Source organism: Manacus vitellinus, unplaced genomic scaffold, assembly GCF_001715985.3.
Source record: "Manacus vitellinus isolate BGI_N305 unplaced genomic scaffold, ASM171598v3 scaffold_20_pilon, whole genome shotgun sequence".
Lineage (NCBI taxonomy): Eukaryota > Metazoa > Chordata > Aves > Passeriformes > Pipridae > Manacus > Manacus vitellinus.
In genome coordinates this window covers 4,278,062-4,295,107 of record NW_021939471.1, presented here as the reverse complement: position 1 = coordinate 4,295,107, position 17,046 = coordinate 4,278,062, and the positions used below count along the sequence as shown (strand labels likewise).

Here is a 17,046-nt window from a genome sequence, read left to right as displayed (position 1 = left end):
TCTAAACAGCTGTTATAAAAAGGGAAAAAAAGCAGAAAACTGGCTGTAGTTGTGACAGGGTTAGTTTGTTTTCCTTTTCCTCTCCCTATAAGTTTGAGACAGAAATAGAAGCACATGAACTTACAAGCAAACTAATTTTGAAAAACTTTTATAGGTTTTAAAAGGCTATTTTTCTGTTGTACCAAGGCATAAGAAAGCAAAATGACTAAATATTAAAAACTTCCCTTAAAATTCCCAGTAATATTAGTCCTATGTAAGTAATCTATGGTTGAAGAAAAGGTTCCTCACAGCCATAATAAATAAATAGTCTAAAGAGCTATGGTACCTAACTTTATTGTATGACTTGTCAGCACTGCTCACTGGAAGCAAACATTTGCATTCATGTTAAAATGGGGGAAGTTAAACCTTCCAGCAAAACCCTCCTGAAGTGCTTTCGTTGATGCTTAAGGATGAATATCAGTGTTTTCTATTCATGACAGAAGTGACAGATTTTGCCTATTGTAGGATATGTCCCCCCCCAAAAAAGTAAAAAGCATTGTTGCTAATCATTTTCCAATATATGGTGTTAAGAAAGGAGAGGGAGGAAAGGTTTTCAGTTTAAAGGCAGATGTAAAGTGGGGAGAACATGGGTTTTGCTGACAAGAGTTGTAGGATCTGCTCCCATTTCCAACCTTTTTGATCTGAGTAGTTTTAGCAAAATATTGTTTTCTGAGAGCTTTTAGTGACCTGTGCCATTTCCATCTGCTTGCCTTCATACTGCAACACCACAGGAGACTATTCAATTTGTACTTCAAACTAACTCTACACTCTGATATGTATAGTTCAGTGATATTCAGGAACTCGAGCTGATGCATGAGAGGCCTACTAAGCTGGCTGTCAAGTTGAGAGGTTACATCTCCTTCTACATGGTGCAGTGGTCTTCATATTTGGAAAGGCTTCATTATGCTCTGCTACACAGAAGTACCCCTGCCTGAGAATCTCCATACACCAGCAGACAATAATATCTGTATTCTCAAATCAGGCATATAAAACCACTTGTCACCTGTCTCAATGCCTGGAGAGGAACTTCTGGTGAGGAGATTTGTTACCTGCACACAGACCCCTGATTTCCCCTGCCAGACCTTGAACTAAGCTGTCTCACTAACTGAAGGTGTTTGCTGCTGTTGCTTTGGCAGCATTAGCCTGGCCTCAGTGGGGGAGGTTTTCAGCAGCTGAGCTGTCACTTTGCTCACTGATCACAAGATAATGAACTCAGTTTTGCTATTAGCCTTTTAAATATACTTGCAAGGGGAAAAAAAAAAAAAAAAGCCCCAAGACCAGGTTAAACGTTTTCTAAGGTCACAGAGAATCAGCAATAAAATAGGAGCAGAATCAGCTTTTTAAAACTTTAATCCCCTGCCCCCCTTTTTGCTTTCCTTTGGAAAGAGAGGCTGCTAAAACTTATGGCCCAAGGGCCTGAAAGATTTTTTTTAAGAATATTGAATCCACAAAGGATTGTCTGTTTAGAAGGCTGATATCCAACTGTAGTCCATTTTTCTTATTTTTCTTAGCTCTTTTTCCTGGGATTTAGACAGTTTACATGTCATCTCTCCTAATAATTCCATATGGCTTGTATCTTCTTGTTCCATTTCTGTAACATCTCTTTCCTCATCTGAATCATCTTCTGTTTTTTCACTTTCCATTTCTACTTCATCAGCAACTTCTTCAGTACTGGAAGGTGATTGGAGACAATTAATGGGTACTTTAACATACTGTAGTACTGTACTATACTCTCCTTACTTACAGGAGAGAGGTAAGTTATCATGCAAATAATTAAGTAAATATTAGAATTTATCTCTTTTTTTTTCATGTCAGGCTACTTAAAAACTACTGTACTTCTTTTACCATCTCGATTTCAAGCCATTTTTCAAATAGCTGTCCTCTGTTTTAAGTAAACTTATACAAAGTATTTTTTCCTCCAAATATAACACATGAATAAAGTTAAATTCAGAAAGAACATTTTGCATATGAGCATGTTGTGCCAAAACCCAGCAAAAATAACAGCACCAAAAGACCCAATACACTAAACAGCCAGACCACCTCCCTCCCCAAAACTGCATTGTTTTAAAAACACTTGCCACAATAAAGTGTTCTCCTAATTTAGTGAATAGATGAAGAGTGTTGGAAAACTGCTTTTACACTTTAAACAAGGATGTACATAATTTAAAACAGGAGAGTTCCTGAACTTCTCTTACCTTTTGTTCTCTTTGGAGATGAGCAATGAATTAATAAATATAGGGCAGAGGAAAGAAGCAGATGGCAAAACGTGTGCTGGAGTGTGCAAAAGCTGAAAAGATAAAACAGAAGCTTTATGTAAGGTTTTGTTTGTCATGATTTTGTTTGTACACTTAATGTAATTACTCCTACCTCTTTGACAGCAGGTGAAGCTTGTTCATGCTTAGTATGAACAACTAGTTTTCCAAGGTCTATATCCTCTTGTGATTGCTGACGTCTGTGCTTTCCCAACAGCAAACTGAACGGGGTCACGGGGAGGCTTTCTTCTACTGCCAGCTTGAAAAATGTAGAAGTTTCAAGTAGAATTTTAGTGTCACAAATCTAAGTTCCATCTCATTTAAAGTTAGCTAAATTCAGAACCAACCCAAGGTGACAAAACTTTACGCTCAAATTTAACTGAGCTATGTGGCTCTTTGTACTCGTTCTCTGTCAGGCAGCTGGAGAGAATCCTACTCAGAGGGTTGCAAAACTCTCCAGAACACCAGATTTTAGTTGGCTGACAGACCCATTAATTTCCAAATATGCAAGTTGGTGCATGTGCCAGAAAAGCTAAGTATGAGTTTCAGATTCCACTTGGGACCACAAGATTGTTTATACCCCAGCATCGCCTGCAGAGACGTTCAATTATTTAACAGGAAGCAAAACATGGCACCATGCCTTTTGGCACCTTCCTAGATCAATACACTGTAATCCAAGCACCAAATTATTCCCCCACCCTCCAAAGAAACTCATTGCTTATGCCCACATCACCACTGGATTTTGTATCAGAAAGATACTAGTTTCCACTTCAATCTATTTTACGTAACCAACCAAATCAATCAAGTGCTGCTGTTTTAGTCTGTTCAGTGAGTGTGACACACTCCTTCAATATGAATTCAGAAAAACCTCAAGTTTCCCAGACTACTTCTCCACAGAAGTACATACTGGAATGCAGTTCTGGAATTCCTTCTTACTGATAAGTCACAATTGACTGACAATTGTTCATCCTCATCGGGAAGCACAGTTGAGGCCACACTCAAGGTTCCAAGTGTTACAGAAACCAAGATAAGGAAAGAGCTCATTCAAACATTTTGCTTCATTTGTGTAACCTGAATCTTTTAGAAATATATCTTTTTCTTTTTGTTGTTCGGGGGAAATGGAAAAAGGAGGGAGTGGCTTACTGATACTTTTTAAAAAGATTTTTACAAACAGCAATTCTGTCAAAAAGTAATCAAATACAGATCACTCCTCCCACACCTAAATGCCTGTGACTCCAGCTAAGGATCTGCTGTGCATTTTCATGATGGAAGGGAATGTAACTACAACAAAATGAACCCCATCAGAATTTTGAACTGGTCTGTCCAGCTCTGTCAGAACTTCCATGACAGGTACCTGTTTGCTTGACGGTGTAAGCTGTTCTCCCAAAGGCTTTGTGCTAAGTGTCATTAGCTCCTAAAATACAGAAGGATGCAGCACAGTTATCACAGGTGAAACTGTTTCCCACATTTCCATACCTTGCCTACAGAAGCTTCCAACTGGACCAAAAGTTTCTATCAGTCAAGCGGAAGAGACGAAACACATCTCTTCCTCTTTATTTTGTAAAGAAACTGAAAGAAAGCAAGAATGGACCTAGAGGTTCCATAAACCTTCTGGGGAAACAAACAAACAAACAAAACCCCCACACCCATCCAGAAACTACAAGGAAAACTAAGTATTACATGGAACATTTGTATAATCAGCAATAATATATACAGCTTCTAGGTGGTTAAGTTAAACAGCATAAGCAATGTTCCCAATTTATCTAGTTTCTCATATCAGTGAGGCAACATAAACTAATGGAAGTAGAAAATCAGTAAGTAATTTTGAGCTTAGGCTGTTTTGGCAGTTGAAAGCTTTTAATAAAGAACAAAGCATGGTTTATGCTGACTTGAAATCACAAAAAGAAACTCTTAACAGCACAACTCTGAATTTGTATCAATCCACACTTAAAATACTTTTTCCCCAGGAACCACCTGCTAATCACAGTTTCTTACTTGTGTATCCGTAAGAAAAAATAGTTGGGATCTTCTTAGCCAAAGGTATTTTTCTGAGCCAGTTGTTTCAGGTTCATCTCTTGGAACAAAGGCAGCAAGGAGGATCTTTTCTTTACAAAGGTTTCTCTGGATATAGATCGGCCGTGGCTCATTTGGTTTAAACACAAACACTGAAAAACCAAGAATGTCTTCTCTTTAAATCATGACATTCTGACCTTCCTGGCTATCTGTCAAAGCCCTACAGCCACAGCCAGTGAGGGCTGGACAGCATTGCCCCTAAGCACTAGTTTGCAGGAACAGAATTGGATAACCTTAAGCACAGTGGAAGGAACCTTTCACAGTACTCCACTCCAGACAACATACTTAGAAGTTAACGCAGGACAGTAGCTTCAGGAAGAGTTATCTTAATTTATAGTCAGAGCTCTAAAACATGGCTGTATATTTCAGCAACAGTTTTGCATTTACAAGAGAGGGTCAAGAACGTTTCAGACCCTCACCCAGAAAACCTGATTAATCCTGAGCTATATCCTGTACCAGAATCTAACTGCTGGAAGAAAAGATGAGGAGCCAACATGCTTTACTTGATGGCTGCTGCCAGACGTGGCTCAGTATCCAGAGGTGCAAGCACAGACTCAAGTCCATCTTACAGCTTTCACAGCCTGAATTCTAAGAAAAACCTTTTCCATAAACTGTGCTTCCCCAGTTTAAAATTCTGCTGACTATTACTTGTCAAAGAAGCCTTTGTACTTACAGCTGGACTCTTTGGAGAGCCACGAGACCGCAGCGATATGTTCCGAAAGGGGATCGGGTTGCAGAACTACGATGTTGAGGTGGGCACTCCACTCCACTGGAAAGCAAGCAAAGTAGGAGGCAGAAGTGAAAAGGAGCCATTCAGTTCTACCTCAGCACTCTGCCAAACAAAAGGTCAAACAGAAACGACCCACAGGGCCCTAACCACTGGAAGAGGCATGCAGCTTCACTTGTGAATGAAAATTCACAGATACCACCAGCTTCTACACAAAAGTAAGAAGTACTACCTGTTACTGGGTTATCAACATCTAACTTAGAATTTGCTCTACACGTGCACACAAAGCATATGCACACTGGACAGGATACTATCCTAACTGAAACAGGAAAATCACCATATTTCCACAAAGCATTTTGTAGTGCGTCAGTATGGAATCAAACTAGAATTATTTTAAGGTTTCATAATACTTTGAAGTATTAAGTTACTCTAGCACACATTCAAGCTGATCTTACATGCACAAGTGAGCAGGTTCCAGCAACACAGAAAGCCATAATCAGTGGCACCAATAAGGTACTTGGAACATGTTAGTCTCCCAAAGCAGATGTTCCTACAGAAGTAAAAAGTCAAAACAAGTTAGTGACCTTCAGAGTTCATCTTCGGTTCTCTATCTAGCAATGATTCACCATTCACAAAAAACATTCAGCTAAGATTTAGTTCTGATATCTAAATCAAGCCTGCTTTTTGCTTTCACCTCTAAGTGGCACAAAACTTCACATGAAACCATCAGATAGGTCTGGGAGATTCAAAAGTATGCATAAATCTAAAGGGATTACATGTTTCTACAGCATTATGATTTGAAGGAGGGATTTTAAGCTTTAAGTAAATTAAAAACCCATATGTAATAGTAAGCGTTCACATTGAGACTGGAAAGTAACTTCCATATTTGAAGAACCACAAGTATTGCTCTAAGAACTAGAAAGAGAGGAGTAGTCAAAAAAAAGCTGTTATTATAAGCTGCTCCAACTGAAAAAAGCATGTGATTTGTTTCCACTTATTTTAATTCCTCAGTCTCTTGTTTGAGAATGCCAGAACAGCCTTTTGGTTTCCAATGATAAAACGTTTTCAAAAAAAAGCCAGTAAGGGACAGAATTTGTATATTGAAGCATAGCCCTTTGAAAATATGCATTTAATACAGTAATTTAATATATTCCTAGAGTAATTTATTTCCTTTTACTATAACACAGAGTAAAGGCTGTAAGAGGAGCAGCTAGCCTGGGAAAAGCTTGCCACCATACCAAGCTCACATGCCTCTCACAGTTTTCCTGCACACCACTTTTAGAATCATGTTTCTCCCTTTCTAATCTCAGAGCACAAGTATCAACAAAACAGACTTCACAGCACAAAAGAAAAGCTTACAAACATACACACAAAAACAGGGAAGCAAGAAATCTCTGTATCCTTCTATGACTCTTTGTGTCAGTCTTTAAAACATCGTGACCACGCAATATTGGTGTGTTTTATCATGAGGGCACACAATGGAGCATGCTGGGATAGTCTGCCAGGCAAACATGGATTTCCCAACAGAGGTTAGAGAGGATCAAGATATATATTTCATAATGGAGATGATATCATGATTTATTGATGTAATTTCTATTTGTATGTGTGCGTACACGAATAAAGAACAAACATCTTCTTGTATTTATACTTTTTCAGTACTTTGATTCATCCCTAGACTAATGGGGGAAAAGAGAAGGGCTATCAACACATACTGTGTGACACATATTTAAGCATGGGAGATACAGGAGGCATAAGCAAGTAAGACGAAGAAACTGAAAAGCTTGATCTTATTTTTAACAGGAAGTTACCAACCACCTCAAAGCCATTTTAGAGTCTTTTCTATATATGAACTTAAGACTGTTAAATTCAATGTTTTTATGGAGATATATATATAAAGTCTTGGACTACTATGAATTGATTCTTTCTGTTCTGAGAGTTCAAGCGAGACATAAAAGAGCAGATGAAAAACATACCTTATATTTCCAGGTGGATGGCAGAACGTACACTTAAGATCCCAAGTGACAGAATCCCAAACAGTGACAGTTTCTTCAAAGCTAACAGCAAGCAGAGAACCATCTTCTGAGAAGCAGCAGTTAGTAGCTTGGTAGTTGTGGTAGCTGCCTACAAAGTCACAGCTCCAGCTCACACTTTGCTGTGCTGCATTGAATGAACAAGCCAGTTAATTCAAGTCTGTACATGAAGAAGGAATTCAAGTATTACTGTTGCAAAATAGGCTCAAGAGCAAGGCAGTTCTGTTTCAGAAGGTTTATGTTTTGGAAGAGCAGAGAATCTGTCCTGTTCTATTATGAGAAACATCTGGTAGGGTTTTCCTTTGCTCTCAGTTTTGCATTTGAGCAGTGAACCCGAGCCTGACATGGTACAATATCCATGCTTACTCTGCCAACTCTGTTAACTATGCTCTTGAATAGGCAGATGTCAGATGAAAAAGGTACTCAAGTAGATTCAGCATTTATTGTTCTCAAACATACTGTTCTTTTAAAACTCTGGCAAGAACATGAACTTGAAATTTGAACGTAGGTTGTATTTGAGTACAACAGAGCTCATGGTTCATTACAGAGGATTTGAGGACCACCAGGTGACCCATCAGCATGCTTCCTTGTGTTGGTTAACATGCCAGTGCGTTCCTTTGGGATGCCTTTCCCACTGCTGAAAACTGCCATAAAATAAACTGAAGCAAAGTGATGTACTTACCACGTTAACATACATTTCCCAGTATAAAATAATTCACACAGCATGCTTTTGAAACATATGAGTAGGATGAGGAAAGAAAGGAAAAGAGGTTCACCCTATGCTAAGCTATCCTTTATATAATGGCTACAAGTTGATGATTAAAAGACCTGCCTGTAAAAAAGAGCCAGAAACTATTCACTACTTCAAACTGCATGGCACCATCTAGAGGCACAGCGAGAGATCTACTGCAATTAAAAACATCCCAGCATGTACTCGATGTATGAGCTCATTAGTTTATCAATATTTGCTGCACAGAAGCTGCATCATGTTGAGCCTTTCTCCCTGAGCATTCCTACCTTGTCCCTGCTGGGCAAATACACCACAGAAGTCAGCACTAATTTGTGTTTTTACATATGCCATGGAACAGAACTCTGTAGTCATTAAAAAACAAACACACAAAAAAACCCTGATGAGGCCAGTCAGTAGATACAAAACTACTTTGTGGAAGGAAACAAACCCCATTAGGTTTCATCTCCAACCCACACCATACTCGAAGATCAAAGCAGCTGCTTGTTAAGTTGAATATAATTTAGGATCAGAATAATTTACAGAAAAAAAAGCAAAACCCAAACACTTTCAGATATCATTGAGGGAGTTGCTATTAAATGAACACAAGCTTTTGTCCTTCTTCTCATCAGCCACAGTTGAGCAAAGAGCTTGGAGAGAGAAAGTCAATTTGGCAAAGGAAGGTTTCCAAATGGAAACCTCAGTGATTCAAAAGCACTTGTGAACATGTTCTCACCTGCCCATGAAAAGATAAACAGGTTACTAAACCGTAAGCAGTTCAGCATGACCACTATTACAGCTCTCTGGGAACATGAAAAGACAAGACACCCAAGTGGCAGGGAAGTTCCAGCTCATTTAAGTGTGGCTGGCACCAAAATAACATTCAAGGAAATTACTAAGTGGAAATCTTTTGTATTTTACATCCAAAGGCGTACAGGGCAATACACATCCAGAGATGTTCTGTTTGCAACAAGTGAACATCACCATCAAGAGGTGAAATTTGCTTATTTAAAGTACCTTGGAAGTGGATGCTAAATACCCATTCTAAGATGTTCAACTATCTAATGGGAAGGAAGGATGTTCAAAAAATGAACTCTGAAGTGGCAGAGCTGCAGAATGGCAAAGTGCTATTATTTTAACACATTCCTGTATCCTGCTCCCTCGAGCAGAAGTCTCAGAAAAAAGTCTACCCAGAAGAATGACAAAAATCCATTTTCCCAGCATGGAGAAATTGTTACCACAAACAATCCCTTAATCAATCAACACAGGCTGCCATTCCCTTCTGCAGCAGGCTCAGCAAGGTCTTTGCTACTTCAGGAACCTCCATATCAATCTATAAGACTGCAAAACTGTGACAGAACTCCATCACAGGCTGCTCATGAGAACACAATAGTTCATGCAGCAGCAAAACCAGATCAATGCACAGGACAGAGCAGATGAAGGCAGGGTCAGAATTTCTATAGCATGACTTCAGTGATCCTTGTAGGCCCCTTCCAACTCAGGATGTTCTCAGGATTCTACGTTACAAGGTGGCAAGTAAGAGTATGTTATGTTTTGAGCACACTTGCCTTCTGGATCAGTGTCTTCTACCATCACCCAGACTTTAAACACACAGTCTCTGCCAGTTGTTACCAGTATCAGAGAGTCATCTTCCAGTTCACCCATGTCACGGAAGCACATGTCTGTGATGTGGTTGTCATGGGGTGTATTTATCCTAGTATTCAGCTTAAAGCTGTGGGAAAAGAAAACAGAAGCTTGTCATTCTATTTCATTTGGAACTTGGGGAACACTTCAGTTTTAAGTTGATTCTGGAATGGGCAGGCAGATGAGGGATAAAAGAAGTTCTGTCTAAGACAGCCAGATGGTATCACATTTACAGATCAGATTTCCCTAATCACTTCCATATAGCAAGAGAGATTGTAGCTCAGCATCTATCACTAGGCAAGCATGTCTCAAATATTCAGCCTGAACTCTGGGCAGTCTTTCCAGTAGCTAGAAAACCAGTCCCATAGTTGATCCGTGTAGTAGTTTTCTTTTGCTTTGTTTCTTCTTTAGGAAAATAACAATTTATAGTGAAAATATAGTTGTTTAAATAAGAAAATTAGTGTAAGTGTATTAAGCAGATGCATATGTTAGCTAAAGAAAAAATCAACAATAAATTCTTGATCTTCTGTACTCTACAAGGGCTAATCAATGAATGATGGATTAGACAGAAGTGGGAAAACTGAACAAGATATAGAACTATTCTGTCATGTCTATGATTTTTAATACCAAGGAAATATGTGAATTTAAGTCCCATGGTTACAATGGCCTGTCTGATTGCTCTAAGTAAAATAGATTCAGAGCAATTATGTCCAATCTGCAGTTACTGCAACTCTGTGTGCTGTTGCAGATGCTTCTGGTGTGCATGGTAAACTTCTGACAGTCTGCCCCAGAATTTCATCAGTTGATCTGGAAGAAGTCTGCCTTTGCAAGACCACGTCTGTGCAGGTATTTGTGCGACTGACACCTAAAAAGCCAGCTCTGTTATTGTTACCTTTGTGTTTCTTCCTCATAGAACCACAGCTTCAGCTCTAACTCGGGGTCTGTCACTTCTTCTCTCTCTTCTACTGTGGCCAACCAGGTTCCCTGGGCACTGAATGCGACCTTCACCAGGTCAGATTGCTTCAGACCTGCCTCGTGGATGTACTGGCGCTGCACAATGTCCAACTGCAAAACAAGGCCAACATTAAACTTCAAAATTCAAGTGCAGCTGTAAGAGACACCATCCATAAAGCCATGGAGAAAGGATGTTCTGAAAGCACTAATTAGACCTGACTGGGCTGTGACATAAAAAAAAATAAAAACAACACAACCAACATGTGGGGAAAGCATCATTAGGGCATGTGCATTCCACAGCAATCCTATGTGTAGGAAAGAAGAAGAAAAAATAATTTAGAGGGATTTTACCTAGAAATTGGACATTCAACAGGAGTAGCACACACTGTTTTGAAGTATTTTTTCAACTATCAACATTTAGCTATGCTTAACAAGTAAAAAGTTTGCAATAAAGGCAAGAACATCTCAGCCTGGAATCCAGCCTTGCCACATAGCTGCTGGGTTTTTTTCCTTTTTGCCACATTAAGTCTTCAAATAAATTCTGATGCACAAGTTACTTGACTAAAGAACTTTAAAGTTTTGGTACAAGCTCATTCAACTTACACTGAACAGCTGTTGGTCACTTTGGAGGCAATAGAACTGCAAGTGGCCAGGCTCTCCATTCATGACCAGAGCTTTGGTTCTAGGATCAACCACTAGGCCAGTCTTGACATCCCTACCTGGAAACAAAAATCAGGTGACAAATGACCAAAGATGGTAAGTGACACATTCCATCCTCTAAAGGGAAGGTAAGTTTTATTGAACTTACTTTTGATTAGCCCTTGAATACTTCTGGAAAACCTTAGGTTGCTGTTGATTATTGTAATTCCTGAAAGAGAAACCAAACCAAGTCTTGCAAAAGGCTTTTGCAATGTAACCACATCTCACAGTGGGAAAGGGACCACAACCAACTGTACTGCAAATGTATCTTTTCCCAATTTTTGACACCCCTACATCAGGGTGGAAGGCCAAGTTACAGCAGTCTCCAGGAAAATTCACAGAACTGATGCAGGAGAAAAAAATCACTTCAAGCATCTGTCCTTTCACATCAGCACTGACATTTTATGCAGTATCTGTTTAATTAATCTGAAATCAACAAAATAAAGCTCATACAGATTTGCATTCCATTTTGCATTAAGTGACACTCAGGTTTGCTTTGGCTTACTGTTGTCTGTGTGCAAGGTGCAGCAGAGCGCGCCGTCAGATGACATGGAGATGCACTCAATGGGAGACCCCAAACGAGGCAGGAAATCCTTCTGACACGATGACTCATTGTGCCACTGGACCAGAACTGATTCAACTCCACCACTCAGCAACCTGGTTCCTTTTTCCAGCAATAAAAATGCAGTTACTGGTTTTGCTTACAAACAAAAATTCAGCAGTGTATACCTTTACAATGACAGACGAACATAAGTGTCTCAAAACTTTTTAAACTGTCACGAGCCTGGGCCACACACACAGATATGTTTCTTATTATCCCATGTTAAACTGCTAGAGAAACTTGGATTAAGCAAGAAGAATTTGTGCCTACAGTAAAACTCAAACAATGCTTTGGGAGTGGTAGATCCCATTACTTCCTGAATCAGCTGAGTATTTGTGTTAGAATACAGATGAATTGTTCTCCTTCATTGAAAAGTACTTTGCACTAAGAAATACCTTGAGAATAGTTCAGATCACACAATTCAGATAAAAGTGAATTATTTCTGACACTAGGTTTGAGTTCAGACCAGACTAGCTTGTTTTATTTGGATGCAAATAAGACTGACAAGAACTAATCAGTATTACTGATGAAAGGGAGAGGGAATGAGAGTGGAGGTGGGGGAGAAGAGGTGAGAACAGGGTTTAGATTCTAAATTTTACCACAGAGGTAGATATTTGACATTATGAATGCCAATCAAAATTACATCAAAAAAAGTAAAAACTGCTCCCATTTTTATTTTAGATCCTTCCTGGACATATTTAAAATTCTAAAAATTAATTTGTTATAAGTGGGCAAACTCGAACTTGTATTGATTCTTTCCTCCCTGCTGCAACTCTTTGACTTTGAAAGGGGTTTTTTGGTTTTTTGATGGAGGTTTGCTTTTGGTGGGGTTTTTTTGGTTGTTTTGTTTTGTCTTGATTTTTACTTTTCTTTTACTCACCCTCCATGGAAAAAGCCAGATCCATGACAATATCATGATGCCAGTGCAGTGCAGAATATGTGTATTCCTTCTTGTGGTGGAAATTCCTCCTATGTGGGGAGGAACAGAACAGTTTTTTACTCACAAAATCAAAAACAGAACAAAGGAAAAGAAATATTGAATTGAATCAAGTATATCATTCTCTCATCTAACTTCTAGACTACAGTTTCTTGAGTGCTCAGGTGATGCAGAGGGAAAGAACCACACTAGCAGGTTTTCAGCACTCTCCTGGTCATCTATACCTCACATTTTAGATGTACTGAGCAACTCACCCCTGGAAGAAACTTGGCCAGTGTGTTGGTTTTAATCAAGCAGTTCCACTGGTGTGCTCTCCCTAGGACTCTACTTGCCCATCAAGTGTTATTTCTGCTGTTCCCGCATTACTTTTTCCACATAAGTTTAGATTCGTGGAGCACAGCTTAACAAGCATATTTTTCCATTTGACAATACACTGAAGCTGTCCCCTGCAATGTCAACACTGCAGGTACATTGCTCACTCTTTGTTCATTATGACTTCTGAAAATGGCAGCACTAAGGACAAATCAGACTGCTTTGCTCAGGTTTCACTTAATTCCTTTGGTCAGAGCAGTTTATGGGGTACAGTTGAATCAAAATGCACATACCAGAGGCGAATCTTTCCATCAGCATGGCCAGTTGCAATGCAATCCTCTGTTGGGTGGCACGCCACGCAGCTGAACTGATTGTCTCCACCTTTTGTCTTCACTGCACGCAAAGAAAACCTTCAAGAGTTAAGGAAGTACCTTTAATTATATGAGTTGGGTTGGTTCTTTTGAAAACCTTCAAAAGGATCAGTCAGAGCACATAAAAGATACTTCTGATTAGCAAAATTAAACATCTCCAAGTTGTTATGGTTAGTTATATGTTAGTTATATATACTCTCAACAAAATAGTGACAGGCTTATTTTTCTCTTTATTTCGTTATTCTTCGCCTTCAATCAAGCTGAAAATTGTTTTGCTTCTTTCTCTCCTCTACTCCCCTTTCCTTCCCATGCCCTGATCCTGCCCAAACTATGTCACTTGTTTCAGTTCAGCATCAGCCTAAGTATTTTCCTGAAAAAAATACATCCCTGAGCTGCAAAGGTACCATTGCCACTGCAGTGCTCACTGTCTGCTTCTGTGGGAAGCTTCTTATATAGTGACCACATTCCCTCCAGCATAAAACCAAATGGCTGTTGACAAACCAAAATCATGTGTGCACATATCACTGGTGAATAAACACTTATATATTGGACTGAATCAATACTTGACATTTTTATTCACATTCTTACCTGTTCAACAGTTTCCGTTTAAAGAAATAAACTTGGAGATTAACCTCTTTCACTGATGCCACATATTCACCCTGTTAAGAGTAAAACAATGTAGGATATACAGATTATGTTTTTACATATGAAAGAGGAAAAAAAAAAAGAACCACATTTCACTACAAAGTATTTAACACCGGAGACAACATATGAGCTGACGTTAAGTAAAGACTTTCCTGTGATAAGTGTTGATGTTTCTTTTTTCTATTAGCATATAAAATAGTAGTAGCATAAAATAAAGCCCAGGCCTTGCACAGATTCATTTACTTTTGGTTTTATGCTTGGTTTTATGAAGGCATAAACAGCATAGAGTTTGAGACAAAAAAAACCCCAACCAACCAACACCCCACAGAAGAAAAAGCCTCAAAGGCGAATATACTTCTCTTCCAAACGCAATCTGCTTCGCTGATGCCCCCACACCATCCAGAACCACTGACAGCTCCTTGGCTTCCAGATCTTGGCCTGCTCCTTTTGTCAGCTTCACAGAGACCAGCTGGAATGTATCTGACCAAAGAAAAAAGTCTCTTTGTTTCAAACAGTAGTACTGAAGAACGAGGACTAGACGGTGGGTATCAGTGCAACTGTAAGCAGAAACCAAGCAGAGTTGCACAATATTTGCTCTTGCTCTGAAGTAGCAGTATATTATGGTGCAGAGTAAGGCTAAACCATATTTACTTCACACAAAATCCTATTAAAAAATATCTAGGTATGCTGTTAAATAGGACAAGTCTATTTATGTTAACACTGCTAAAAGTGGAAGGGTAATCTCAAGTACTCGTGTTCAACTCAAGTAGTATACCCTGTACCTTCGTAAGCACTGCTTAAGATTTACTGCATCTACGAGATCACATCCATGCAGTATATCCTTCACAGGTGAAGATAAGCACTCTTTAGACAAATACATGTCATAGAATGAAAACAGAAAAAAATTATGACGTGCAGGACTACAGACATCTGCCACAGGATTTAAGAAATACTTTCACAATTAGCATATTAAAGCACATTCCTGCAGCACACCATTCACTGATGTGACAGCAGCACAGACAGAGAATGACTGAGGTGACAGGGATGGTGCTAATTGTACTGTACCTCGTTCACCCTTCTTTGGAATTACAACAAACACCGAGTCCTCAGCACTGGGAAGCGTGTACAGTGCCAGAAGTTTGCATCCTACAGTGAAAGTCTGAAGGAAAAAAAGAGGTCAACAATTATTGTATGCTTTTAAACAGTGAATAATGCTAAGTTTTTAGAATAAGGAAAGCGTCTGTGCTTTAAAGACCCCTTCATGTATTGACTAAAATTCTTGATTCTGAGACAAATACAAACACCTTTATTTTCTCAAAGACTAACACAGATGTTAAAACAGTACTAGTAAAATATGAGACATCAGATTTACTGGAAAACCTTAAGACACCTTACCCCTAATACAAAGCAGAAAGCTCACCTATAGGGAAGTGCCTCTATTTAGCAGAAAACAAGATCAAGAGGACAGTTAGCAGCCCACAATTTCAACCCATTACATCAATTCCAATCAGCATATCCCAAACTGCAGCATGTTCCCCAAGAGCTACACTGGGCTCCACACTGCAGCAAGGAGCAAAGTCAGTATGTCAGTACATCCCACAAAAGAATCTGCATCATCATCATCATCACACATCAACTGCCACATTCTATTCCTGCCATAGGTGGTTTTCAGGCTGTGTTAATGGCAGAACAACTTTAATCTCAGACTGATTTGTGCCCATTTGTAGTAATAGCAGCATTCTACAATCAGTGGGTCAAGAATAATTTTGACAGGAATAACTCAACATACTTTAATGGGAATCCCATCCATGAAGTCCCAAAGTTTAATGCTGCCATCAAGAGAGGAAGAATAGAGCTGAGGAAAAAAAATAATAAATATATAAGGCAAAGCAATATTTCAAAGTCAGCTTTTACATAAAATCACAACTTAAAAATTGGAAGATTGATCATTGGAACTGTGATTCCAGGTAACTGGATCATCCAAAACACAGGACACAGACCAGTTCTGTGCTACCTTCAATGAATGTGCAATGGAAGCACAACATTCTAGTTTAAAATGTACATTGCCACAAAGTGTGAGTACACAGACACCCATTATGTGAACATCTATTAACATTTGGATCAGATTTTCACAGCTAATATGCAGATCAGTCCCTCCTGGTAAACAACTGCTGTTTACATACAGACACCAAAAAAGCTCAAGTAAACTGAGAGCCAGAGCATGAGCAGGGAAGGCAGGCTGGGGACAGTGAGAGCCACTAAGCAAGTTAAAGGGATTTAGTCAAATCTGCATCTGTACTAGCAGATAGAGAGGGGCAAACACCAACCACAGTAAGTGTTGTTGATCTTCTCACATGCTTTTTTTACCCCTCAATCATCAAAGAACCGGAAATTTTGCTGACGTTTCCCTTTTGCTGTCATTGCATTCAACCAGTGCAATCCACGTGACGTTTCACGTTTTCACTTGTAGCTAACACATACATTTACCGTTCTTGACAGATTTCAGGGCAACATTAGCTCAGAGATGCTCTAATCACTCCCAGCTCGTTCCCAAACTCCAGCCAGCCCCGGGACAGCCCCCGAGGAGGCACGGGAGGGCCAGGGGCACCCCCATCTCCATCCCCATGCCCACCCAGACCTTCCCCTCGCAAACCTGCATGTGGTTGTGTGGGTTGAGCTGGATGCCCGTGACCAGGTCGGCGTGGCCGCCCATGAGCCGCAGGGTCTCCTCGGTGGTCACGCTGTACACCTTCACGAAGTCCCCGGAGGCGCAGAGCAGGTACCTGCGGGGGCAAACGGCGTTACCGCGGGGACAGGAGCCTGGCTGCCCCGCGGGGGGCCTCAGGCCGCGGGGACAATCCGGGGCAACTCGGCGCCGGAGCTCGGGAGCCCCCCCCCCCCCCGGGTGTTGGAGCTCCCGTCCCCCCCTGCCGCCAACGCACTTGGATCGGCGGAGAACCGGCCCTGCGCCGCTCAGGGCGCGCCCCCGCACCGCACCACGCGCAGCGCGCGCGAGCCGACCACCATCTTGTCCC

At 40.2% G+C, this 17,046-nt stretch overlaps 1 protein-coding gene across 1 annotated transcript; it reads right to left on the bottom strand.

Moving 5' to 3' along the window:
* Window positions 1-317: 317 nt before the first annotated feature.
* Window positions 318-16,793, bottom strand: WDR75 (WD repeat domain 75). Its single transcript, XM_029959544.1, has 20 exons — window positions 16,665-16,793; window positions 15,801-15,866; window positions 15,077-15,170; window positions 14,367-14,491; window positions 13,955-14,025; window positions 13,289-13,405; window positions 12,627-12,715; window positions 11,651-11,809; window positions 11,255-11,314; window positions 11,050-11,165; window positions 10,385-10,557; window positions 9,417-9,580; window positions 7,065-7,248; window positions 5,547-5,641; window positions 5,038-5,133; window positions 4,287-4,456; window positions 3,646-3,705; window positions 2,407-2,550; window positions 2,235-2,326; window positions 318-1,710 (listed from the first exon to the last, which is right to left on the bottom strand). Exons 1-20 carry the CDS (start codon window positions 16,722-16,724, stop codon window positions 1,503-1,505), a joined length of 2,343 nt encoding a protein of 780 aa, XP_029815404.1. The 5' UTR covers window positions 16,725-16,793; the 3' UTR covers window positions 318-1,502.
* Window positions 16,794-17,046: the final 253 nt, after the last annotated feature.

What these genes read in the sequence shown, in the direction of transcription:
- WDR75 (XM_029959544.1), bottom strand. Translation starts at nt 16,724, where the DNA reads ATGGGCGGCCACGCCGACCTGGTCACGGGCATCCAGCTCAACCCACAC. An exon ending in AAACGGAAACTGTTGAACAG is followed by an intron (nt 13,406 to 13,954) that starts GTAAGAATGTGA and finishes TAACTCTTGAAG; the next exon opens with GTTTTCTTTGCGTGCAGTGA. An exon ending in AGAAGACACTGATCCAGAAG is followed by an intron (nt 7,249 to 9,416) that starts GCAAGTGTGCTC and finishes CATTCAATGCAG; the next exon opens with CACAGCAAAGTGTGAGCTGG.